At 32.7% G+C, this 27,513-nt stretch overlaps 1 protein-coding gene across 1 annotated transcript in view; it reads right to left on the minus strand.

Moving 5' to 3' along the window:
• Positions 1-4,542: 4,542 nt before the first annotated feature.
• Positions 4,543-27,513, minus strand: part of DppIII (dipeptidyl peptidase 3) — a 30,307-nt gene continuing 7,336 nt past the window's right edge. Inside the window, exons 2-8 of the mRNA XM_072520518.1 lie at positions 25,768-26,058; positions 19,928-20,226; positions 19,469-19,695; positions 16,640-16,788; positions 15,659-16,027; positions 10,636-10,871; positions 4,543-5,742 (exon numbers count right to left, since the gene is read on the minus strand). Coding sequence (XP_072376619.1) covers positions 5,541-5,742; positions 10,636-10,871; positions 15,659-16,027; positions 16,640-16,788; positions 19,469-19,695; positions 19,928-20,226; positions 25,768-26,058 — 1,773 coding nt within the window. The 3' untranslated portion in view covers positions 4,543-5,540. The remainder of the gene's footprint in view (positions 5,743-10,635; positions 10,872-15,658; positions 16,028-16,639; positions 16,789-19,468; positions 19,696-19,927; positions 20,227-25,767; positions 26,059-27,513) is intronic.

Raw genomic sequence — 27,513 nt, forward strand, 5'->3', positions numbered from 1 at the left:
TATGCGTAGGACAGAAATTGCGAAGAGAGAATGACAATTAAACTACTTAGTACACTAAAAAAAGTAATGAGACAGTCGTTCAAAACGGTAGTAAAGTTATAGTTACACTGAGAATCAATGTAATTATCAAAACTAATGTTTTTTTAAGTAGATCTGTTTTGTATGAATTGTATTTTTTTCGGTAAAATTTAATATAACCCATATATCAATTCTGTACTGATAAGTAAAAAGGTCTTAAGTCAAAAATATCGATTTGTTTTTTAAACAAATAAACTAACGTACTATTATAAAAGTATTTTAGTACGTCACAAAACTTTGAGAGGTAATTTTAAAATAGAGATGAAATTCAGTCGATTTCTATTACTTCTTATCGATTTTTTTAATGTATTAAAATATGTATATGTCTATACAAAAATATGTATAACAGTATTATTCTTTTTTTACTATTAAAAAACAACACACACGATACAACACTTCTTAATACGTAAACAAACTTCAGTTTTTATAGGTTGACAGATAAGCTATTTAGAACATGGCGGATTCTCACAGAAATTTGGATTGCGAAAAAGCCCTTCGTTTCGCTTCTTGTTGGGTGGTGTATTTTGTGATAATAATAACATTTATGTTGTCTCGAATTACAATAGGGCCCATTTTCTTGCTCCTTTTATCGCGTCAGATATATTTTTACCGTATCTGTAGCCAATATATTCTTTCTGATACGGTACTGTCTGTCTGCATAACACTGCAGTGTTATGCAGACAGACAGTACCGCAACTCTTGATTTTAACCCCCATTCGTCGAGGTCATTGAAAAGGTATACGGCATCAACTCCAAATGATTACTTAATGCATAAAAAATTTTTTGGCAACTATGCCGTCGAAAAGTTATGGTTCTTGCAAATGCTTATAACCAGTTATTTGTATTTGGGAAATTATTTTTTTTTTCAACATGATAATTATTTCTTGTATGGTAGTCACTTTTTTTCAAAATATAACTAAAAACTATCAAACTAATTCATAGCTGGTTACAATAAATAGTACAAATTAAACATTTGAAAAAAAAAAAAAACATTTAAAAATTAAACATATTTTTAAAGTACCCTGTGGTGTATGTTATGTTATATTTTAAATACTGTGGCTGTTATTAGTTATTTAAAAGTAGAAAAATGAAAAAAAATAATACCGTACATTTTTAACTGATGCACAGCTAGGTATCCGCATATCAGCCAAGAATATGCGTTCACTACTGTATATCAAGAAATTTACTACCAACGTCTTTGTCATTGAATATATCACCAAGTACAGATAAACCTATCTAAAACTTATCAAAACAGCTAAAAAAATGTACTATCAAAATCGTCTGGGAAGCTCTAAAAATGTTGCAAAAGTAACTTGGTCCATAATAAACGATCTTCGAAATAAAACTAACACAGTTCAAACATTTTCTCTTCCAAACCCTGAAAATCTAAATGAATACTTCGTTAATGTGAGTAAAAATATAACATGAACTATTTTGCCACAACAAGATCCCATTTCCTATATACCCAATTCAAAAAAGGTCTCGAATTCATTCTTTATAAGACCAGTTTATAAATCTGAACTGATCCAAACAATCAATAGTATCAAAAGCAAATATTCCTGTAGTACTGATGGACTATCCATAAAAATTTTCTTAAAGCTTCCAAAAAATGTATAGGACTATCCATAAAAATTTTCTTAAAGCTTCCAAAAAATGTATTGGAAATCCTGGTCTCACTAATTAATGATTCCTTTGAAAAAGGTATATTTCCAGAGTGCCTAAAGACAGTCATTATTGTTCCTCTTCATAAGGGTGGTGATAATTCTAATGTCTGCAACTATGGCCTTACTACCGGTACTATCCAAAATTATTGAGACACTTATAAAAGCCCAGCTTATGTCTCGTTGAAAACAATATTTTATCACAGTCAGTTCGTATTTTTATCTAATAAATGTACCATGCTGTTTTCTGTAATACATGAGGTCTACCAGGCACTAAACAATAATCTTTACACTGCCACTCTTTTTTGTGACTATGTTAAAGCTTTTAATTGTGTAAATCATGACATTTTGACAAAGAAAACTAAATTTCTACGGAATTCGAGGTATTTCTTTGAATTGGCTCCAATATTACTTGGGAAATAGGAAACAACTAGTTAGAGCAAATGATATTGACTCTAGTCACAAAAGCATGGTATGTGGAGTACCACAAGGTTTAGTATTGGGTCCTCTACTTTTCCTTATCTTTATAAATGACATCACTAACTTAAAAAATCGATGGAAACAATTTTCTTTTTGCTGATGATACCAGTATCACCTGGACGAACTCTATTGCAACTGTAACTTCTGATCTACTTAAAATAAAAACCGGGTCCGACTCTAATTTACTCTCTTTTACGTGGATAAGACAGTATCATTATCCTATAAAGGAGCTCTTCAACCCTTGCTTCTTAGTAACAACCAGATCATTATCGTTGATTCTGTAAAATTTCTTGGTATTTTTATAGGCAACCTGCTATGCAATAAGATCTGTTTCGAAGGAAATTAATTTAGCATCTTCCAAAATTACATATTTTCTTTGTTCGAGTCTCATCTTCGATATTGTCTTTCTTTTTGGGGTTCTAGGTTCTAGTACAGCTGCCCAATCTGATGTTATCTTTAAATTATAAAAAAGAGAAATACGGTACATTTTTGGCCTCAGAATAAACCCATTGCAGAAGCTACTTCAAAAATCACGGAATTTTAACGCTTCCCTTTTTTATATATTTTAGAAACTGCTTGCTTAATTCATAAATTCTTCTTCTTTCAGTGCCTATTCGTTCCGAATATTGGCAATCATTCTGGCTATAATTATTTTATTGACTGATGCTTTAAATAGATTCGTTGTTGTTGTGGAGAACCATTTCCTCAGGTTCTTCAACCATGATATTCTCCTTCTCCCAATTCCTCGCTTTTCGAATACTTTACCCTGTAGGATTACCTTCAGTAATCTGTATTTAGTGCTGTTTCTCATTATTATGTCCGAGATATTCCAACTTTCTCCTTTTAATGGTATACATCACCTCTCTTTCTTTGCCCACTCTTCGTAATACGGTCTCGTTGGTTATCTTGTCTGTCCATGATATCCTTAGAATTCGCCTGTATAGCCACATCTCGAAGGCTTCAAGTTTTTTCTCCATTGCTTCAGTTAGTGTCCAGGATTCAACTCCGTAATACAATATTGAGAAGATATAACATCGTAGGAGCCTTACTTTTATCTCCAGATTAAGATTGTGGCTTTTAAAGAGTTTGGCCATGTTATTGAATGCACTCCTAGCCTTCTCTATTCTACATTTTATTTCCTGTGAGTGATCCCATTGTTCATTTACTGTTGTTCCAAGATAGTTATACTGTTTTACTCGGTCCACTGGTGTATTATTGATAAGTAGTTGAGCGTCTACTCAATTCATAAATACCTACATGTTTTTCCAGCAAGACTACTCCACCAGAAATTCAACCTTTAATGTGTATTTACCGATCCCGTCCACTGAGTTAGTAAAGAAATCTGTATTATATTCGGTAAAAAATTATATAACCATATCCCGTTACAACTTAATCTGCAATATCTTTCCTTAAGTTCCGTAAAATGACAAAAGCTTATCTATCTGAAAGACCATATTATTCAGTAGAAGAGTTTCTTAACGAATAACTAAGAAATTGCAACCTTTATGTACAAATAACTAAATATTTATATATATATATATATATATATATATATATATATATATATATATATATATATATATATATATATATATATATATGACAGTAGATATATATACCTTAATGACAGTTACCGAACTAAACGTTGTGTCTGTTTTATTTTTAATTTGAATTGTGTTTGTTTCCTATATTTTAATTTTTTTAATTTGTGAACGTAAATTATACAACTAAATGTTACATGTCGAAGATAGCTACAATCAACATTGTTCCAACAAAAAAATTTCTACTTGATGTTATTAAAATAAATCGCACTGCCATTAACTTCAATCAAGTAAGTATATAAACAACAAACTATTATTAAATTGTATTTTACCATGTTTTAAATAATTGTAGCTCTCATCTGATGATGCCAATGAAAATTGGCGAAATATAATGAACTGTTGAACAGAGTACACTTGGCTTTCAATCAGCTGTATACCCAATTAACCTCAACCCCTTTATATATATATATATATATATATATATATATATATATATATATATATATATATATATATATATATATATATATTTGCATAATTTTCAGTGACAATAAAGCATATTTCTATTCTATTCTATTTGAAACTCTATCCTTTTTTGAGCCACTATCCAATTGACTCATATCTGATTCTAACAATTTTTTTTATATTTATTTTGTATTTTATATATCTGTGGAATGTAAAAGAAAGATATTAATCCGTCGCAGAATTTTACTAAACTCAATCTTTGCGAACCAGGATGGAAAAAGGTAATACATAAAATAAAGAAACATGAAAGACTGTCATCTGTAAAACATTCTTTAATAATATTTATACATAGAAATTTGAAAAATATGAAGCTTTTAATAATATACAAAACCATATAAACCAATAAAATTACTTCAAAAATATGATATACTTTTATTTTTGAGACATTAAACAGAAACCAACATAAAGATTCCTTTATTAACAGGTTACCATAACTTACATAACTATAACAAGGCTAGAATTAAAAAAAATACTTTTTAAAGTGTATCTGTATATACCTTCAGCGGAAGCCATAAATAAAACTATGGGTGACCACCAAATATGATTACACATACACGACTTCTTTTTGTCCCAATATGATATTCAGTCATTAAATTATTTTAATAGTGAGATACTCAATATTTACTAAAATTTAATAAATAAAAAAGAACATTCACTATTAAGAGATAGATGCATATGGATGCATTAAAAATCAAAACATATGCATCACATATAAAAAAATCAATTTTTTTCTTGGTTAATAAATGGTAGTAGGTTATTTGTTGTACGAAATATATATTAAAAGGAATAAAAAGAAAAGCAAACCTAAGTAGTTAGAATCCAATAGATAATACAAGAAAATGCAACACACAAAAATTATGATGAGTATGCAGCTAGTTGCGAATGACATGTCATTCAACAAACCTCCAGTCAAAGGACTACTTCCAGCAGCGAAACGACTGGAAGCTTAGCATTCTTTATCTGCGATTTGTTATTTGGAGCTATTCAGACCTGCTCTAGCCCCTGTTCCATGGTCCAGATTTAATTAACCAATTGTATTAAACATATATTCCCATCATTGGCGTTTGTTATATGTGTATATACGAGTAATAAGTAAAATTTGCAAAATATCATTGGTATAAAAATTATGACTTATAACACCAGTCAAAATATCGATTAAAAGTAAAGTAAGCAAACAAATTATCCATTTATATAAACATAACACAGTTGTAATACAAAGCAGTTATAATGACCTGTTAATAATTTACGACACTTTCTAAAAATGGACAGCATCAGCTTTTGAAAGTTGTAATAAGGCATCATACAACTGTTGTGGCTTTGAAAACCTTTCCACCCAAGATTGAACCAAACCTTCTAGTGACGGTTCGTATGATTTCAAGCTAACGCCATCTTCTGCTGTAGAGGTATTCGCCTGGACAAACATCTTTCTTGGTTGTTTATTGGCTAATACAATTGACCTAAAATATTGAATTACTCATAATAAATGAAGACTGGACGTTAATTAGGTTTAGTGACAACAATTTGATTTTGAGGTATAAATTTACCTCAAGGTAAATTTGAGGTACTTTAACAAAAAAGTGTGTTATAATAAAACCGGAGCTTAATTTTGTATTAATTATTTAAATAAAATTCAGATTTTAATCAGAAATACAGATAACATAACGAATCCCGCATATTTATCATCATTGTATCAATGAAAAAAAAAATTAATTCTTTGGTAAATTTATCCATTTTTGAAATGAATACTTCTTGTTATCATATATCAACATCATCATTCTAAGCATATTCTACCGATTATAGTGTAGCCTTCCTTACATATTCATTCTTCATATCTGCCCACGATTGTCTAAAATTCTCGTTTCTGTGCCATGTTGTACCGGCTTGTTTCCTTATAGAGTAAGATCCCAGAGCGATCAGACATAACTTATTTTCAAACAGATGAAACCTTAGAGTCTCAGTAGCGTCTCGCGTGCTTTGAATACCTGCGTATTTATGAAACTTGCTGAGTGACACCTGGGCAGTTACCAGGTGAGAAAGGTAACTAAAAATAAGAGCTATTTAACTTAAATTTACATAACTGATTTTTATACATATTCTGTAGAATATTATTTTGAAAATACTGTAATAAGTGTCAGACACTTGTCATGGACCAGAACTTTTGTCAGACGCTTTAAAGCTCCACTAAAATTAAATGAACTTTACTTACTTTTACATGTCTGATTTTTAAATATGTTATTAATGGAACTATAATAAAGTTATGTTTAATCAGTCAGACAAATTAAAATGACCAAACATCCCTCAAACACAAAAATTAGTTAACCAGAAGTATGAGCGCGAGAGTGCTGTGCTTGCATTTCAGAGTGAGTGAGAGGTCTATAACTCGGTTCTTCTTCTTTAACTCACAATCTGTTTCACTCTATGTTATTTTTGATCAATATTTCTCTCCTTCGATCAAAGGCTACAAAAGAGGCCTTCGTCATGAGTCTACTCAATTAGATTTCACTGGTTCCGATCAAGTTAGACCGTCAGATTTTTCGCAAGAACTCAAAAATATCAATTTCAAACAGGCCCTCGTTGATTTTTTTATTCAACACTGGACATCTGATGAAATGGTGCCATTTATTGAGAATAAACGGATATTAATTAATTCTAAACAATGGCATTCTTACATCGTTGATAATAATACAGTTTTATCGAATGTTGATGACAATTTATCGTGTCCTGAACATGAAGAAGCTGACACTAAAATTGTTTTTCATATTTGTAATGTAGACGTTGAAGCAAATTTTGTTATTAGATGTTCTGATACTGACATTGCGATAATTATGTTGGACATATGCATAATTTAAAAAATGATGTTTCGAATGTATGGTTAAACGCAGGCACCAGAAATAACCAGGGATACATTAATTTGACAAAGGTTTACGAGTACTTGGGACCATCTTTATGTAGAAGTTTGCCAGGGTTTCACGCTCTAACTGGATGTGACTTTAATCTTGCCTTTTTTAAAAAGGGTAAACAAAGACCATTCAATATATTAATGAAGAAACATGAATATCAGCGAGCTTTCATGCAGTTTGGAGAATCAGAGTTGTTTACCGATGAGCGCACCCAAAAAGATATTTTGAAAATAATCCAAAAATTTATCTGCGAAATTTATAGTTTTACTGATACGTGCAACATTAATGCTGCCCGGCTTCAATTGTTTTTAAATAATTACAGCGTATCTAATATTAACGAAGAATTCGATCGCAAAAATTTAAAAAATTTTAACGTTAGTGAATTCCTTAAAACTTCAGGTATTATACTTTGATTTCAGGTTTAGAATTTATTATGTTAGTGATTTTCTGCTTTTTAATTCTTTGAACTATTTTTTGCAGAAGAACCAGTCAGCAACAACATAACTGATAATGATGAAGACGATGACTCGGATGAGCAGCATCATGATTGGTTGAATGATGAAAATTGTAATAATTGCGACAATGAATATGATGATTAAAATATGAAAAATGTTTGTTTCAATCAATCCCAGTTGAAGATTTTTTACAAAAATTATTATTTTTTTATTATCCTAACTAGTATCCTTTTACAATAAAGTAAATATAATTACTATTTAAATGGGAATAAGCCACAATTAAAGGTTAAAGTACGTTTATTGATGTTATTAAAATGCCACAAGAAAATAGCTTCAGAACAATAAAAAGTAAATATAATTTCTTATGAAACCAAATTGCTCCGATTTAATTGATTATCCCAAATATATTCAATACATTAATTTATTTTAATATTTATCTTAATGCTAGAGTTCAATAGAGATGCAAAAATATTTAATCGGATTGAAAACAGTAAGTATTCTTAATGTATTTGAATTTTTTACTCTGATGCTCATGCGCACAGCACTCTCGCGCTCATACTTCTGTTTAACTAATTTTTGTGTTTGAGGGATGTTTGGTCATTTTAATTTGTCTGACTGATTAAATATAACTTTATTATAGTTCCATTAATAACATATTTAAAAATCAGACATGTAAAAGTAAGTAAAGTTCATTTAATTTTAGTGGAGCTTTAAAGCGCCTGACAAAAGTTCTGGTCCATGACAAGTGTCTGACACTTATTACAGTATTTTCAAAATAATATTCTACAGAATATGTATAAAAATCAGTTATGTAAATTTAAGTTAAATAGCTCTTATTTTTAGTTACCTTTCTCACCTGGTAACTGCCCAGGTGTCACTCAGCAAGTTTCATAAATACGCAGGTATTCAAAGCACGCGAGACGCTACTGAGACTCTAAGGTTTCATCTGTTTGAAAATAAGTTATGTCTGATCGCTCTGGGATCTTGGACTATTATGTCATAGTCCCATCTTAAATTTGGATGTCTTCTTGGTCTCTTGACGCCTCTTGGACACCACAGTGTAATTATAGTTAACCACCTATTGTCAGTTCTTCTCGCTAAATGTCCCGCCCACTGCCATTTTAAAAATTTAATTCTATGGATTACATCAATAACCTTGGTTTTCTGTCTGATCCATTCTATTCTTTTTCGATCTCTCTTTGTTATAACTAGCATGCATCACTCCATTGACCTTTGAGTGACTTTGAGATTCGATATTATCTCTTTCTTTAGTGTCTAAGTTTCGCAGCCGTATGTCATGATTGGTAGTATACACTGATCGAATGCTTTTTTCTTCAGGTGGATTGGCATCTTCGATTTGAATATAACTGCATTTCTACCAAAAGATGTCCAAGCTAGTTTCATTCTTCTGTTGATTTCTGGAAGTAAGGAGCCATATTTATGTATTAATTGTCCCAAGTATACATACTCGTCTACTGTCTCAAGTGCAGTGTTGTTTATTATTACATCTTGGACATCCACTAGCTCGTTGTAAATGGTTTTGTTTTTGTCAAGTTCATTTTTAGGCCAACTTCATAGCTAGATGCATTTAAGTCGCTTTAAGTTTTTGTAGTTCTGCAGGATTATTAGCAATCAGAACGATATCGGCTGCAAATCTTAAATGGCTCAACTTTTCTCCATCAATGGATATTCCTTTGTTCTGTAAGTTCATTTTGCTAAATATATTTTCTACAGTTGCAGTAAAGAGCTTTGGTGTATTGCAAAGATTCTATTACTGCCTTGGAATATATAGAATTGAAAGCATTCTCGAAATCTATGAAGGTTAATCCTAGCGGTATTTCATATTCTTTAGCTCTACTCATTAGTTCTCGAAGTGTATGAATATGATCTATGATATTGAATCCACTTCTGAAGCCGGCTTGTTCTCTCGGCTGTGCAGCATCTAATGCGTTTGTTAATCTGTTGTAGATGATCTTTGTGTTAATATCTTGTATACGATTGGTTGTAGACTTGTAGGTCTGTAGTTTTGATATCTTCTTTGCAACCTTTCTTATGAATAAGATTTATGTTTGCTGTATTCCAGTAATCTGGTATGCATCTCGATCTTAGGCAGTTCGTAAATATGCCTGCTAAGATTTTCCAGGTTTTATTGCCAGCGTATTTAAACAGTTCCACTGTTATACCATCTATTCCAGCTGCTTTACCGCTTGTCATTTTTGCAATTGTCGATTCTACTTTTTCCGAAGGACTTCTAGTACATCTTGCTGGTTACTGATTACTTCTTCAAGTGTGTCAGGGGCTTTGTATAGTTCTCTGTAGAATTTAGTTACGAGTTTGTATTATTTCATTTCTGTCTGTAATTCTGGTGTTTTCGTTTGTTAGAGCAACGATTTGCTTCTTCCCAATGATTAATGCTTTTCTTGTTTTCTTTCTAGTTTTTTCTGTTTTCGATTGCATTTTCTACCAGTCTTTCATAGTATTTTCTTATGTCTTCCTTAATACTTTTCCTTATTGTCTTACAAAGTTCTGTGTATTGTATTCTCTGTATGACAAGGGTTGTAACTGTCATCAACTATACATTTGTTGGTGGAAAATAACAAAGATACAAAATACAGATACACATATACATCATGCTCAATGGGCAAATCACCAGACAGACTACAACTGACTGTAGTGCGACTATTGCGCTTCCTAATCCCGAGGTGTAACATCATCGTGCTTAACTGTTGCCTAAGCTATGCTCCAGACAATTAACGAACAGTGGGGAATTATAGCCTTGTTACGATATTGGCGCACTATCATGCTTGACAGCATTTCGTCCCAAACCATGAGAATACACGGACATGAGACAAAAGATGATAGCCAAGAAGAGGACTCAAAAATGAGTGACTTTTCTGAATCCATATGCCATCTTTCTACAGTGAAAAATAATTTTAATTCTTTCTCTCATATCTCTAATCAGTTAAAAGACCAAATTTTAATAGAACTATCTTACCTCCAACTCAACCACGGTTCTGTCACTTCGGCGTAGTGATTATACAATTCTTGGGCTTTTTCCAAATTTCCAGTTGCTTTGTAAATTTGTAATTGCAACAGAAATTGACCTATGGCTACTCTACCTGCTCCCTTAATTGCTGATCGGTCCAAAGTTACCAAGAGGTCATTTTCAGAAGGTTGTGTGATCGTTGCTACTCCCGCTTGAATCAATACTCGGGATATTACAAACCGTGCCTAAAAGTAAAACAGCTTAAGGTGGTACGTCACAATTTCAAAACAAATCTTCAACTTATGATTATGTACGTAAACTGTAAACTTTCTATTTTAATGATATCTAGTTAAAATTTCCAAAGAAAGCAGTAATTTTTTCATAACTATACTTAAATGAATCCATGTCATATAGGCGAGCGGTTTACCCCTCAAAAGACGCTTAGAAACAGAATATACCGACTAAAATTCTTTTTGCATTTCTAATGCACCAAACCTTTTTTATTCGATTCTATATATTTTTCCAAGATGAAATGTATTTTTTTAAAATTTTTACAAGTGGGCCGGCAATTGTTATTAACAAATAACTTATACAAAAAAGCAGTTTCACCAAATTGCTTCGGAATCAATTTTTTTAGGTGTATCTCATCAAAATAAACACTTTTTCTCTCTTAATGATTTTTCAAAAAATGCTTCCTTTTCGAGTTATTTGCATTTTTTTGTTGAAAAAATGCCTTAATTAGTGATTTTTGGGATTTTTTTTCTAAAAAACTACTAGCATTTGCAATTCTACAAATAGCTTTATAATTTTTAAACCGTCGAGTACAAGTTAGAATATTTTGACCTAACTTGTACTCGACGGTTTAAAGATTATAAAGCTATTTGTAAAATTGCAATTCATTTCGTAGTTTTTTAGAAAAAAAATCCCAAAAATCACTAATTACGGCATTTTTTCAACAAAAAAATGCAAATAACTCGAAAAGGAAGCATTTTTCGAAAAATTATCAAGAGAGAAAAAGTGTTTATTTTGATGAGATACACCTAAAAAATTGATTCTAAAACAATTCGGTGAAGTTGCTTTTTTGTATAAGTTATTTGTTAATAACAATTGCCGGCCCACTTGTAAAAATAAAAAAAAATACATTTCATCTTGGAAAAATATATAGAATCGAATAAAAAAGGTTTGGTGCATTAGAAATGCAAAAAGAATTTTAGTCGGTTGATGCTCTGCTTATAGGGGTAAACCGCTCGCCTAATAGCTTACGTGGTAATGTGCCTAAAAATTGATATTGTGTAATAATTTTTGAACTTTTGAATTTTTGAAAATAACTACGTTAAATGATTAACTATCCAAAAACCTCATTTTAAGCAAATGTTCGTTATCCATATTGCCGTAATTTTTAAATTAACTGTACCTAACGATAAAATTACAATTAAAAGCTGCAAACTACGGATTTTGTTGATGTTACCATAATAAGTTGGCATTTTGATAGTGAGAAATTAGTTGGGCCATCACTTAATAGATGAAATAAGTTCACGTGTCATTTAGTAGAAGGCAGCAGTGATGTATTAAATGGCGACATATGCGCGTTTGCCGAATTTAAGAAAAATCTGCAAAACATTGAAAACTAGTTTTGTGGTTATGCCAATTGTCTATGGGTTATGGTAATACGAATCACGTGGTTTTATTTAGCAAAGCAGTCCCTCTCAGTTAATTTTTGGCTTCGTTTGACTTTCAATGTTCAATCATGATTGTATAACGTCACAATGTCTTAAATATACAAATATACCATTTTTATCATTGGCAGCCTGACGTTATATAATCGTGGTTGAAAGTCAAACTGTGGTCAGTAAAGTTTACTGCGGGATTATACTGGTTTTTACATAACACATAAAAATAAAAACAAATCCAGTTTTATTCACTTTTTCAAATTTAATGACGAATTTAATGATCGATTAAATTTTGTCGATTAATTATTTCTGTAAGTGAAAAAGATTATTGAAATTTACTTGAGCCATAATTAGAAATGAGATGAAAATCTAAAATTTTCTGAGGAAAAAATTTCCCCCGTTGATAATCGATATGAAAAAAATTGTTATTGTAGTGACGCTGTTTTTCAACTGACTAACGAATTTTAGATTTTTTATAAATACTGTTCTTATACATAAATAGTCCCTATCCATAATCCCTTTTTTGGTCATTATTTAGCTGTTTTTCAAACAATTCCAAATTTCTTTATTAGTTTGGAATAAATATTTTTGGGTAGGTAAATAATTCAGAATTATCGCCTGAAATAAGTAATAAAATATTTCCAAATGAATGAACGTTTTGTGTATAGTAGGATAAATGTCAAGTAACTACTTAATACGTCTACTTAAAAAATTCCTCATCAGCAGATTCAGCTGAGTGAGGCAATTAAATTTTACGATTTTTTCGTCTGGGAATGTAGTATCATGTATCATATTAATAATAATATTAGAATTGAATAGATACAGTTAGTCGAATTTGTACCACCAAAGCAAACTATATTAAAATAAAACCACAACCCAGAAAACGAAGAACGTATTATTTCTGCGAAAACGCAGAACGGTGGTTCGTAGTGCATTTACGAAAATTGCTATTGTTTTGGACAGTTTGTTAGCTGAACCGGTAAACACGCGACCCTGGCAGAAAATTAGCGTACAGTGGGAACCTTGGAACTCTTACAAGTAAAGTACAATGAGTTTTGTGAAGTGGAGAGTGCGGTACTCGGAAGTATATTCGAAGAAGCTTCCGAATAAGAGTTAATCAGTGAGATAGAGGCAAAGGATAAATACAGTGCAAGGTACTTTAAACTTAAGTAGAAATATGATAACAGAACAGGTTCAGTAAGTTCAGAGTCAAGTGTAAAGGTAACCGCAAATTTAAATTACCTACAATCGAGTTCAAAAATTATTCAGAGTTTGCAGTCTAGGTTTGGCAGAGAGGATCTCCAGATTGAAGTTTACATTAGAGAGCTCTTAACCGCGGTTAAAGTGAAATGCTCATGGGGAAAGCGTTATCCTAGTGTTACGTATAAGTTACACAATATTATGAAATTTATACAGCGCGCTGCAAGGAAACTTGTTATAAGATCGCATAGATGGTGTAAGTATAATGAAATTTGACAATTCCTGTAATGCATGTTTACTGGTTTGCAGATATAGTCTGCGAAAATGTTGTGCCTGTATACATTTAAAATAAACTGTTAATGAATATTGAAAAAAAAAATGAACATAAATCTAGAGTAACTACATTTATTTTTTTATCTTGTAATTTTTTTAGCTCAAAAAGTAAGTTAAACCTTATATGAAGGTACATAACCTAAATCTTTCAAATTTTATTTAAATATTTCGTTACCACTTAGTTCGGTGTAGCGCCAAAGTTCAGTATTAGATATATGTAATCCTAGGATAAAGTACTACCGTATTTTCGCAAAAATAAAAGCATTAGTAATGAGACGTGATTTCACTACCAGTGATTTATTCACCGTAATTTATAAATCGTATCAGATATCATAATATATCAATTGCACGGTCGCTGCAATTGATATTTTTTTGCAATTGCTATTTAATTTGATGCTTTACACAGAACCTCCAGAAGTAAACGTCCTCACAGACGAAGAATCTGGAGATGAAAGTGATGATGGAGATGACCATTTGCCATGGAGACAACTTCGTTCCCAAGCCGAGGTAAAACTTACAAATAATGAGAGAATTAGCGCCACTGAAGCCAACGCACCTACCGATGCGCCATCAAAATGTACATACTCTTGGTTAAAACGAGGTGATTTTCAAAATCGTCTGCATACTTTTTCAAAACCAACTTTTTCTGAATATGAGAATTTAACAGAAACTAAAAAATATGCTTTGCAAAAATATTCCCGATCCAAATATCTCACTTCAACAACTGAAATGCTTTATTGGCATTTTGATTCTTAGTGGATACGATTCAAAACCAGGAAAGCGATATTACTGGGGATCTAAGCCATACATGGAGCATCCTTTTGTTAAAAATGCAATGAGGCGTAATCGATTCGAACAAATTATGCATTTTGTCTCACTTCAACAACTGAAATGCTTTATTGGCATTTTGATTCTTAGTGGATACGATTCAAAACCAGGAAAGCGATATTACTGGGGATCTAAGCCAGACATGGAGCATCCTTTTGTTAAAAATGCAATGAGGCGTAATCGATTCGAACAAATTATGCATTTTGTATATTGGGCAGACAATACTTAATAGCGTAAAACCAAATGATAAAGCATGCAAAATCCGTCCCCTTATGGACTATTTACGAAACAAGTTTATAAAGAACTTCGTGCCAGAAGAAGAAATATGTTATGACGAATGGTTAGATACTATGAGAAGCATTCTTGTAAACAGTTCATAAGGGGAAAGCCAATCAGATTTGGATTTAAAATGTGGTCTCTAAACACAAAAGACGGTTATCTATATCAGTGACAGAATCTAAAATCCAGAGAAAGAGACGAAAAATTATATGGAAAAGCTACTGGACGACTGCTTAACATATTGCGTAAGTTACCCACAAATTTTTGTTTTGAAAATAAGCTCAGAAACTCGATACAGGACTCATACGAACAATAATTTACCATAAAATATATGATTTTCCAAAAATATTCAGGATATTAAGGGTTAAATAACAAACACTTTGAGATAAACACAGTGCTTGTCATTACATTGCACAGTGTAAGTAGTACAGTATACAGAAAACCCAGTTACTCATATTCCCCAAATTTATTATGTATGTTTAAGGCAATCGAAAATACGTTCACCGTAGCTGAAACAGTCTTATTTTAATAACTTCGGTTAGCTCGGCCATTTTTTAGTTTGCCCTGAGGTACGGTTCCGAGGTGACCAAACGCAAGTTAGTCTACTGTAATTACCTTTTGTAATTCCTTTTGGATTTCGCATCACAACCATATCTTACAAAATTATTGTTCTTACAGCAAGTAATGCCAAAATAGTGAATACTTTGCTGATATAATCTTACCTGTGCATGTGCTTGCAACCATCCTCTACCAGGCTCCCACAATTCCAATCCCTTTCCAGCTCCGGCCCACACAAGGGAGAGCCAATTAACGTAAGTAATTTCTTCTGCTTGCTGACCTTCGTGTCCAAATATTCTTAGTACATCTGGATCAAGACTTAAATAGAGTCCTACAGCTTCTGCCCTGCATTCTTCATAAGTTGAACTTAATGGACCGAATTTACTGTCGTAGGTGTCACCTGGTTCGTAGTATGATGCCGGAGGTTTGCCAGTGAGAGGGTCTAGAAGATCGGAGGGGAAGTTCAAAGTACCATCTTTTTCTTTTCTTAATAATTTACCGGATCCGTGTCCTAGAAGTTCGTGAAGTCCTACCTGGTAAAGTAAGTAATTAATTTATAATTACAATTAATATACATTTAGTGTAAATCGTGTCTAAAGAAAAAACGTCGCTTTATTTTTAATTTTTATAACATTTAAAATGTAAATCAAAGTTTTTTATACCGTAAGGAAGTAGATTTTTGCAAATGCTTCAAGTAAGTAATTTTTTTATATTAACAGTCAAAATTTTACCTATTTTGTTCATGAAATGAAAGTGGAATTACTTTAAGGCATCATTGATAATGGTCTGATAGGACGGAAAAAGTTTTGAACATTGTAATCCTTTTGTATATTTTAAGTTAGAACTTAAAAATTTAAAATTCAGATATAAACAACCCAAATCGACATTTTACATTTTACTAAAAACAATAATCAAATAATAAAATTTATACTTCTGGACAAATTTTACTTGTTTATTATAATTTTTAGGGCATACTACAATTCTTTTTTTCGTAGCCATAAAAGGAAAATTTTTATTGTTAATTTTGTTTTGTTACAAAGATAGATTTAGAGTAATAGACAGATCTATATCTGCTTATTACAATGCCTATAGACAGTACCGAATTACCAGATCATTAGAAAAATACCAAAATTGTTTAGACTAACCTGAAGTTCAAATGCAGGAACTCGCCATTTTTGTAGGAGGTCTGCGTCTTGTTGGGTTAAAAATGGTGTTACGGATGCCTGATAACTAGCGGGAATTACATTTCCTAAGGAAACGTTTTTAAATCCTTCCGATTGACGAATTTCATCATCTAAAAAATTATAATTACGTCAAGAAATATGTCCACTTTATGAAAATTCGTTGAAGCCGTTAGAAAACTGGCGGTTTGCTGCTTTCCTATAAATTGTTGGATTAGAGCGGCAATTGAGGCATTCTGTATTCACTTCTGAAGCCGGACACTACGCCAGCAACACTTTTTACAACGGTAAAGAGAAATTAACATCGATAAAAAATTCTTTTATGTATTCAAACTTATGTTCTGTTGTTTTGTTGTTCTTCTTCTTCTTCCTTCTTGTATGTGCTTTAAAGCCTGTTTTCTCTTCAATATTAGCCTCCTAAATTGTTTAAATTATCGCACCATCTTTTTCTTGGTCTGCCAATACTTCTTCGTCCATTTGGTGACTTATCTCGTGCTATTCGTACTATCCTATCCTCTGCCATTCTACTAATGTGTTCGTTCCACTCCTCTTTCCGTTTTGTCACCCATCTATTTATGTTTTCTATATTGCATGCTCTTCTTATCTTTTTGCTTCTCTCCCCATCCAACAGACTTTTCCCTGATATTCGTCGGAGTATCTTCATCTCTGTTGTTTCTAGTAGTCGTCTCGTTTTAGACGTTTCAGGTCTTGTCTCCGGCGTGTATGTTAATATAGGTCTAATTTCTGCTTTATAGATTCTTGTTTTTGTGTCTTATCTTAGGTGTTTGTTCTTCCAGGTGTTGTCATTAAGATATACCGCCCCTTTACTTGCTTTTAAGCTTTGTTGTCGTACTTCTTCTTCAACATCTCCGTAACTAGTTATATCTATTCCCAGATATCTAAACCTTGATTCCTACTTTATTATTTTACCATCAATTTCAATTTTACATCGTAGTGGGTATTTAAATGTTGTCATACATTTGGTTTTTTCTGCTGATATTATCATATTGTATTTCTTGGCTGTTGTATTAAAGATATGTGTTAATCTTTGGAGCTCGTCTTCTGTCTCGGCGATTAATGCGGCGTCGTCTGCATAACATAATATTTGGATTTCTTTGTATTATTTCGTCCATTATGATATTAAAGAGAAGTGGGCTTAACGAGTGACCCTGTCTGACTCCTCTTTGTACTAGTATATACTGTATTAGTTTTTTAGTTATCTTTGCCAGTGTTCGATTATGGAAGTAGATGTTTTCAATGGTTTATATAATATTGATTGGTATGTTTCTTTTATACAGTATATGTAGGACGTCTTCGACTTGGATGCGATCGAAAATCTTTGTCAGGTCTATAAAGCATAGATATGCTGGTTTATTGTACTCGATGGCTTTTTCTGTGATTTGTCTTAATACAAATATGGCGTCTACGAAGAATCTTCTTGATCTGAATCCTTGTTGTTTATCTGATAAAGCTGTTAGTTTATTGATTTTATTGGTTAGGACTTTTGTGGTAAGCTTAAGTGCGGCGTTCAATAGATTTATACCTCTATAATTGTTGGGGTCTTTTTTATCTCCTTTCTTGAACATTGGTATCATTATGCTGTTTCTCCATGCGTCTGGTATCTTGCAGTGCAATATTAGCTTTTGTATTAATTTTTTTCATCTCTAAGGTTATACTTTCTCCTCCGTGTTTTAGAAGCTCGTTGGTTATTCTGTCTGGTCCTGGTGACTTTCTATTTTTGAGTGAATTTATGGTTATTTCTATTTCCTAAAAACTGATTTCTATATCGTGTCTTAATTCAGGTACGTTATTGTGTTGATTATTATTTTTCTTTCCTTTAAAGAGTTCCGTCAGGTATCTTTCCCATTCGTTTGCTGGTATGTTATTGTATTCCTTCAATTCTGCCATTTCTTTCCATTGGTTTCTTATGAATCTCCATATTTGTTTTTGTGTACCGTAGAAGTCGCTTTCCATCCTTTTTGTATACTGTTCCCAGTGTTCATTTTTTGTTCTTCTTACCAACTGCTTTGTTTCATTTCGTATTCCTCTATAGGTGTCTCGGGATTCTGGAGTATTTGATGTTTTTTACTTCGTGTAGGCCTCTCGTTTCTCTTTTATTTCTTTTCTGAACCATGGTGTATTGTTGTTTCTTTTGTTCAGTATGACGTTGTGTTTTCCTAGAGCTTCTGTTGCTACTTCTTCAATGTTGTTTTTAATTTTCTCCCAGCTCGTGTTTACATCTTCAATGTCGTCTATTTGTTTCAGCTGTATCTTTTGTGTTAGCCTCCTTTGGTACATTTCTCTTGTAGAGTCGTTCCACAGTGATTCTACATTGAATTTTTCCTCGGTGATTTCCTGCAGAAAATGTTTTTGTGTTATTTTAATTCTTATCTTTGCTAGCACTAGTTTGTGTTCACTCCGTGCGCCTGCTGAGTTTAAAGTTCGGATATCTAGAATCTGCTTTGGGTGGATTTTTCTGTTAGTGACTGTAAAATCAATCATAGATTTGTGCCCCCCTGGAGTTTTCGAATGTATATTATTTATACTGGAGCTTATGTTTTACTCCTGGAACTATTTCATTTCTGATTCGTGCATTAAAGTCACCCATAAAATTAAAGGTTCTTCCTGAGGTATTTGATCCAGAATGGTTTGCAATTGTTCGTAGAATGCCTCTCGTTCCTCCTTAGGTTTGCAGTTAGAAATTTTGTTAATAAATATAATAGTCTCTTAAAAAAATCTTTTCCTTAATTTTTCTAATACTATTGGTCATGGAGTTTAAACAATATTACTTACAATTTGGTATATTTATACCGGCTGGTATTCCACTGCCAGCGAAAGTGAGAACATCCAACGATGTGAAATCAGGTTTCAAAAATTTGTCCTTTTCGAATCCCTTATTCCAAGGTAGAAGTGTTAAGAACTGTTCAGCATTACCAACCAGGGTTGCAAATTTGGCTGACATTTCTCTATTTACAGCAGCTACAAATCCTTCGAATTCTCCTCTAACACCAGCGGGATCCCTAGAGCAAAAACGATTATTATATTTTCTTTCATTACACTGAACATAAGCAGTCTAAATTTGAAGATGATCTATTAATAATAATTGATAGAGGAATGCAACGAAGCGGATGGAGATATCAACATTACTCAGAAAATTTGAATCAAGGGATCAAATAGAAAGATATAAAGTATCTTGATAGTTTTATAGATTAAAAAGAATGTTAACCATAAAATATCATAATAAAGAAATACCTGTAAGTTTCAATAAATCCAATATAACTTTCTACAGCAGGTCCTTTATCTTTAATCCAATATCTAGAACCCAATTTGTGATCATCTAGAGACCCAGTTTGAAACGATGAAATGTAAGCTTTGAGCATATCAACTTGATTCTCATTAGCAGCATATTCTATAGCTTGACCAAGATCTTTGGCAACTTGTCCTATTAAAGGAGAATAATCTCCACATGATATCTGATATGTTATATTGCCATCAGTGTGCGTCTTTAATACTTTCTTGTCTTCAGACGCCAGTCTAATATCATAGGTAATCTAAAACAAATAAAAAAAATATATTAGTAGGTTGAATGTTGAATGAGTCATGCTAATTCATATTTTTGTAGCGTTTTGTCTATTTGCTACTCTTTATCAGTCTAATAGTTCCCAGAACCTTAATTTCTTTTGTTCTCATGAGCAAACTGTTTTGTAATGTTTTATCTCTGGTCAGGACCGAAGAATTCTTCTTCTTCTTTTCATGTAGACATGATTCTGTGTCAGGTCGTGTTTCTGCCGCGTATGTCATAATTGGTCTGATGGCTGTTTTGTAAATTCTGCCTTTCATTTCTTTTACAATATTTTTATTTCTCCATATTGTTTCATTTAGGCAACCTGCAGCTCTGTTTGCTCTATTCACTTGATCTTCCTCTTCTGTTTCGAGCTTTACGTAGCAAGATAATGTGATGCCTAGATATTTAAACTCCATTGCTTGTTCTGCTATTTGACCTTCCAGTACCAATTTACATCTTAGTAAATTTGCTGTTATAATCATCCATTTTGTCTTTATCGGGGAAATTAACATTTCAATTTCTGGCGGTTGTATTAAATTGGTGTAGCATACGTAAATCACAGGACCACAATAGATCTGAAAAGGTCGCAGTGGAATAGGCCGAAAGGCCACCTCTCTTAATCTAATCTACGTAAATCATCTTCACTTTGAGTGAGTAGTATTGCGTCGTCTGCATAGCAGATTATTTTAAGTTGTTTTTCTCCCATTTGATATCCTTTTTTAGTTCTTACTTTTTTAATATTTCATCCACAATCAGGTTAAACAATAGAGGACTCGGGAAATCGCGCTGTCTTATCCCGTTGTCAGCGCCAGTAGCGTCAGTTAGTTCTTTTTCTACTTTTAATTGTATTGTGTTGTTTTGGTAGATATTTTCGATCGTTTTGATTATTACTAAAGGTATCAGTCTTGCGTAAAATAAGTGGATAACGTCCTTTAATTTGACCAGGTCAAATTCCTTCTTAAAATCCATGAAACATAGAAATGCCGGTTCGTTATATTCTAATGATTTGTTATGTTTAATAAATTAATTCCTCTGTAATTTTCAGGGTCCGATTCATCTCCCTTTTTGAAGAGAGCTATTAGGACACTTGATCTCCATTCTTAAGGAATTCTGTTTAGTTCTATTATTTTTTGCATTATTTTTAGTCGTTGTTTGGTCAGATCTAGTATCCGTACTTTAGGAGTTAGTTCGGTATATTCTGTCCTCTCCCGGTGACTTCCTTCATGCTCCCTTTACCTCTTCCTCTTCAATATTTATTTCTTCATTTGCCGTCACCTCTGGTGTTGTTGATTCATTATCGTCGCTTTTAACAAATAGGGATCGAAAGTAGTTTGCCCATGTTTCCTTCTGAATGTGTTTCGTTTTTATTAGTTCGTTCATCTCTTTTGTTTAATCATTCTCCATATTTCTTTTTGTGTTCCGTAGAAGTCGTATTGAAAAAGCCAGAAGCTCTTTTAACAGCCTTAGGAAAATTCTCTGCAACTTATCTTTAAGTATCAACATACGCATAAGAATTTTTAGATGTCACGACTTTAGTGTCCTTCTCTATGGAGTAGAAAGCTGGAGCCTTACAGAAGATACCATAAAACGATTAGAGGCATTTGAAATGTGGTGTTACCGACGTATGTTGATTGTGTATCTCATATATACACCACACAAGTAACACAACTATTCTCCAGAGGCAAAGAAAAGACAAAGAAATTATTAACACCGAAAACAACAAAAAATTGGCTTAGTTTGGCCACATCATGCGTAATGATAAATACCGACTTCTACAGTTGATTCTACAAGGCAAGATTGAGGGTAAGAGAGACCCTGGATGTAGATGTATATCCTGACTGGCCAATTTTATTGAGTGGACTGGTTTAACGTCAACTGATCTATTTCGAGCTACTGTGAATAGAATAAGATGGGTCAATGTAGTGGCCAACATCTCTAGAAGATAGGCACATTTAGAGGAAGAAGTCGTGTTTCATCTGTTTTGAGAAACTGTGCTCGTGTTCGTTTTTTATTTGTCTAACTAAAGTATTCGTTTCATTTCTGATTCATTTATAGTGGTTGTATGCCTGTTGTGTTCTGTACTGTAAAAACGCTTTCTTCATGTCTTCTCTTCCTCTCTAAATCATGGGGTTTTCTTTTTTGGTATGTTAGTGTTTGTTACTTTCCTCCCTCCAAGTGATTCTGTTGCTGCGTTAATTATGTTATTTTTGAGTTTTTCCCGAGCTTTCTTGAACTGAAGAATTGTAGAATATAATTGAAGTTTACACAGTAAAGCTTCTAAGTAAGAAAAACTCTAATCATATTCTATGAGTAATAGCAGTCTTCATAGAAGATATTGAAATAATTTCTTCTACACTTTCGGTCAAAATTCATTATCAATTAGAATAGAAGTGAAAGTATTAGAAATATTGAAATGTTTTGTTAACATTTGACTGAATACTGGCACAAAGTAGATATTTTGGCACTACAAGAAATGCGATGGACGGAAACCAGCCCTCTCGACAAGAGAACCCATTCTATATATTATAGTTGCAACGAAAGTCAACACAGATGGAGTGGGTTTTGTTGTAAAACAAAGAACAAGAGACCTTATTCTAGACTTTAAAGCCTACAGTAAAAGAAATGTGCTACTTACTCTTAAAAGGTTTTACTCTTCAATTACAATTTGATCAACGCACATACCCCGATTGATAACAAACCAGAAGAAAGAAAAAAATGAGTTCTTCGAAAACGTAGAGCAAACGTACAGAGTATGTCCCAGAAATGATACCAAGATAGTGTTAGATAACATGAATACAAGAATAGGACGAGAGCAAATTTTCATACCCACTATAGGAACGCATATTCTACACAACGTCAGTAGCGATAATGTATTACGGCTGATAAACTTAGCAGCAGCACTAAATATGACATTCACTAGCACTTATTTTGAACACAAGAAAATACACAAGGTAACCAGGACCTTCGTTCTGAAAAAAAAAACGTTCCTTGATAAAACCATTGGCCAGAGAAGAAAAGTAAGGCCCAGAACAAAGTTTCTTGATAACATCGATGAAGATATGAGAAATATGGTTCTATCTTGCTTCTTCTTTTTGAGTTTGTAGTGGGAACCTCTAAATCAGCGTTTCCCAAACTGTGCTCTGCGGAGCACCGGGTGCTCTAGATGGCGATTATAAACAGTTAAACATTGGAAAAAAAAATAAATAAATAAGAGTTTTAAAATTAAAATACTGGTTTGATATGCGCTCCTAATATTCTACCGGCGACGTTTCACGATCAGACGGACGGCACTTCGGAACTGGTTTAAGATCGCCCTCTCCTTACTACGCCAAACAAACTGCATCTACGGACGGAAGTGATTAGTATGTTTCATTCTTGTATTATGCGTTTATGCGACAGGGACCACTCGATTCTTGAGGTGACAGTTTAGTTTGCGCAGTATTTGCAGTTATTCGCCACTTGTTATTTGAAAAAAATTCCTAATTTTGTTGTTCAGCAATGGATTGCTGGTTGAAGACTGGATCCTTCAGAAAAATAGTTAATACTACTGATACAGTCACTCCAGTAGAGACAGTGGCTTAACATCGAACAGATGTGTGTATTATGTTAAATAGTTAACACTTTCGGCGCCCATGAAAAATCAAGGCATGTCTTCAAATCCCAACAGCGGAAAATGCTTAAAGCATTTTGTTATTGCTTACGTTTAATGATTCATTTATGCATTATTTTTTTTATTGAGATATTTGACAAGAAAAAAAGTTAGTGCCGTGTACGTGACGGCGTGGGCCCTCCGCATAAATGTTTATAGTGCAGGGTCCAATGACGTATGGATAACGTCATTATCATTTTATAGAAAAATTTATTTTAGTTAGGTTTTGAACTGAATGTTTTGAAATACTGCCCTATTGTCCGTCCACTGATAATTGAATTGTTGCTGCAATGTGCTGAGGGGAGCACTTGCGATTACTGCCTTAACACCTTGATAATAACAGAACATTATGTTAAATAAAGCATTTCAAGGTCTCGAAATCAAATTTTACGTCCATATACACCTAAAGAGATATATTTTGCGGTACGCCTCTCTTTTCTATAAATACAGTAAGTACACAAAACTCCGAACCACGTGCATTTTTACAAATTGTAAACAATTACCAAAGTGTCCTTAAACCAGTGAGAAGCCTACTATAACCCCGATTTTTCTGAAAGTTTATATATTTATGCATGTCTACGTCGTTACATATACGGCACGAGCCCAGCTTTAGAACATGCTAATGTCGTATATGTCACAACGTGGGCACTGAAAGTGTTAAAATATGGATATTGTGATTATCCAGAACCAGATTTGGATATACAATTTTTCAATTGTAGTGTTGAATCGATTACTGATGTGGAAATAATTCGACAGGCTGAAGATTCTGTGGAAGAGTTAGTGACGCCAAATACGCCAGAAGTGTTCAACGAACTGCCTTCTTCTTCTGTGAATATCAGTTCCACACGAAAAAAATCGGTAAAAAGGAAATACAATGATTCCTACTTCTGTCTTTAAGGCCAAGGATAGATATGCAAAGATAGACAAACGTATAGGAAGAAATGAATTTTTTGGGTAGAATTGGCTGAAAATAAAATTCTGGATAGCTTTCCACTCATCACAGAATTTAGAGAAGAACTGGAATCGGACATACCTGAAGCTGTCTTTAACGAGTTCCACACCCACCTGCTAAATTTACTAAAAACTTCCATAATTATTTTCCCGAGGAATTCCACGACAAAATTAAAGAAAACTTCTGGGTTTCAAATCCATACCTTGCAATGTTAAAAAAACAGCTTCCTTAACATCTCAGTAGTATGAATGCCTGATAGATTTGACATCGGATTCTGCGATAAAAAAAAAAAACATTTTGAAAATAAATCGCTAGTAGATTTTTGGTGTCTACTCAAAGACGAATTTAAAATTTTGTCATATAAAGCGAAAATTATTCTTCTCCCTTTTGCAACAACATACTTATGTGAAGCAGCATTCTCTGCCTATGGGACCACTAAAACAAAATAGAGATCTCGACTGAATGTGGAGCCTGACATTAGATTGCAGTTATTGCAGATATTACTAACCTGTGCAAATCAAGGCAGCCTCATTCTTCACATTAAAATGAAGACATTTTAGAAATAGGATCTGTGAACAAAAAACTTTGGGAAACGCTGCTCTAAATCATTGGAATCTGAGTTGGATACACTTACCTATGACCACTGGTGGATTTATTTAATTATCAATGTAGATTAAAAATTAAAAGACATGAGTTGATATAGCTAGATTGCTAAATGAGATCACAATTTGTCTTTTTTTTAGAATAAGGGAAATAAAAGAAATAAGGTATAAAGAAATAGGTAAGGTAAGGGATTCATTCCAATTTTAAACATATTAATTTAAATCAACAACTTTTGTTTTACATTGCAATAAACAACTGCAAAAACCAACCTATACATTTTAAAAATAAGAATAGTGTATCACATAAAATCAACACATAGTTACCTTGTCACCTACTACAGTTTTGAACAGTCTTGTATTATAGCATTCCATATTATGGGACTTGAGCCAGTTCTGAACTTTTTCATTATCTTCTGGAGTACAATTATGTGACAAGTACGTAGTAATGCCAGTGGGGCTGTATCCCAAACAACTTTTTCCATTTTCTAGGTCATATAATCTATCTTTGAACTGAAGCCAGATTGGTTCTAATTCAGGCCAAATTGGACTAAGTTTTAATAAGGCCCCAAAGCGATCTTTCTCGAGGTTCGGAATGAATTTTGTATCTCCAAAACCCTAAAATAAAATAAATTGTACAACCTTTTTACGACCGCATTTAAATACATTAAAGAAAAGATAAAATATCAAAGGTAGAATAAAATTCTTAAAAACATTACTCAGGGTATTTCTATCTGTACTATGTATGGTAGCAATTCACGAACAATTGAAAATAACTGAGCTACAACACTTACTTAGGATACGGAAGGTATGTATCTTATGAAATTAGAAGCAAATATTAATCTTTTGATAACAATATATTTTAATTACAGGCTACACTGCTCGTTGATGTTGATGAAAGCGATAAAAAAGACACCAGGAGTTACTAGTACCAGTTTCCGATAATAATTCTACTTACAGATGAATGTTTACAGGAAATATGTGAAATAAGACTAACAGGCAAGCTGAGTATGTTTTCTTGTCTCATGCAGGTGATACACGTTCTACAATTTGGGATTAGAAAATTATTACTCCCGAAGAACTGCTTGACTTTTTAGGATTGGCTTTACACATGGGTCACATTTCATTGCCTAGGATTGAGGATTATTGAAAAAAGAAAGATATCCTTTTGTTACGCAATTGTTTCCACTTATATCGACTGGAACAGGTTTATGATCATTATGCGATGTTTGCATTTTGTCAAAAATCCTGAGAGAACAAATACCTGAAGACAGAATATATAAAATTAGATCAATGATAAACTTTTTAAATAAGAGAATGAAAAAAGTTTATTATCCCGATCGTAATTTGAGTTTAGATGAGTAAATTGTCGCCCATGTTGGCAGCGATAATGGTTTCCTGCAAAATGACATTTTGTTTATTTTAAACAGGGGACCATCGTGAAGATATGAAGACTTCTATTTATAGAGGATATTTCCAAAGCAGAACTAATGAGAATAATCAAGGAGTCAATATGCTGTTGATTCAATGGCTAGGCTTCATAGTATTATTGTTTTGAGACCACCTTACGATCACAATTTGAATCCAAATGAAAAATGAGAGGATCTATAGCCTGCAAGAACGTAACATTTAAAATTGGCGATGTCCAGCTCCTATTGTAAACCAGTATGGATCACATACAAAAAATTGGGAGAACATTGTTGCCCATGCATTAAAAAAATAAAATATGTGCATGTTGGATGGGATAATCGAAAATGTTATTAAACCTGTAACAGTAAGGGTTGGCCTCAACGAGTTAGAAGATTTGATGAATTCCCAGGGATCCGATGTTTTATAAACTAAGTAAAAAGTTTAATGTGTTAAATATAGATATTTAAATCATTGTAATGAACATTTTTATGCAAAATTGTTAAGAATGAACTTACTATTTGTATTAAAGATGCTAGGTACAATTATACATCATTTTATCGTTGTAATAGACATTTTTATGCAAAACATAATAATTAATAATGAATTAATAATGATATATGAATAGCTAATAATCAATTTAAATATGGTAGGTACGATAACGAT

The sequence above is a fragment of the Diabrotica undecimpunctata genome, chromosome 1 (genome assembly GCF_040954645.1).
Source record: "Diabrotica undecimpunctata isolate CICGRU chromosome 1, icDiaUnde3, whole genome shotgun sequence".
NCBI lineage: Eukaryota > Metazoa > Arthropoda > Insecta > Coleoptera > Chrysomelidae > Diabrotica > Diabrotica undecimpunctata.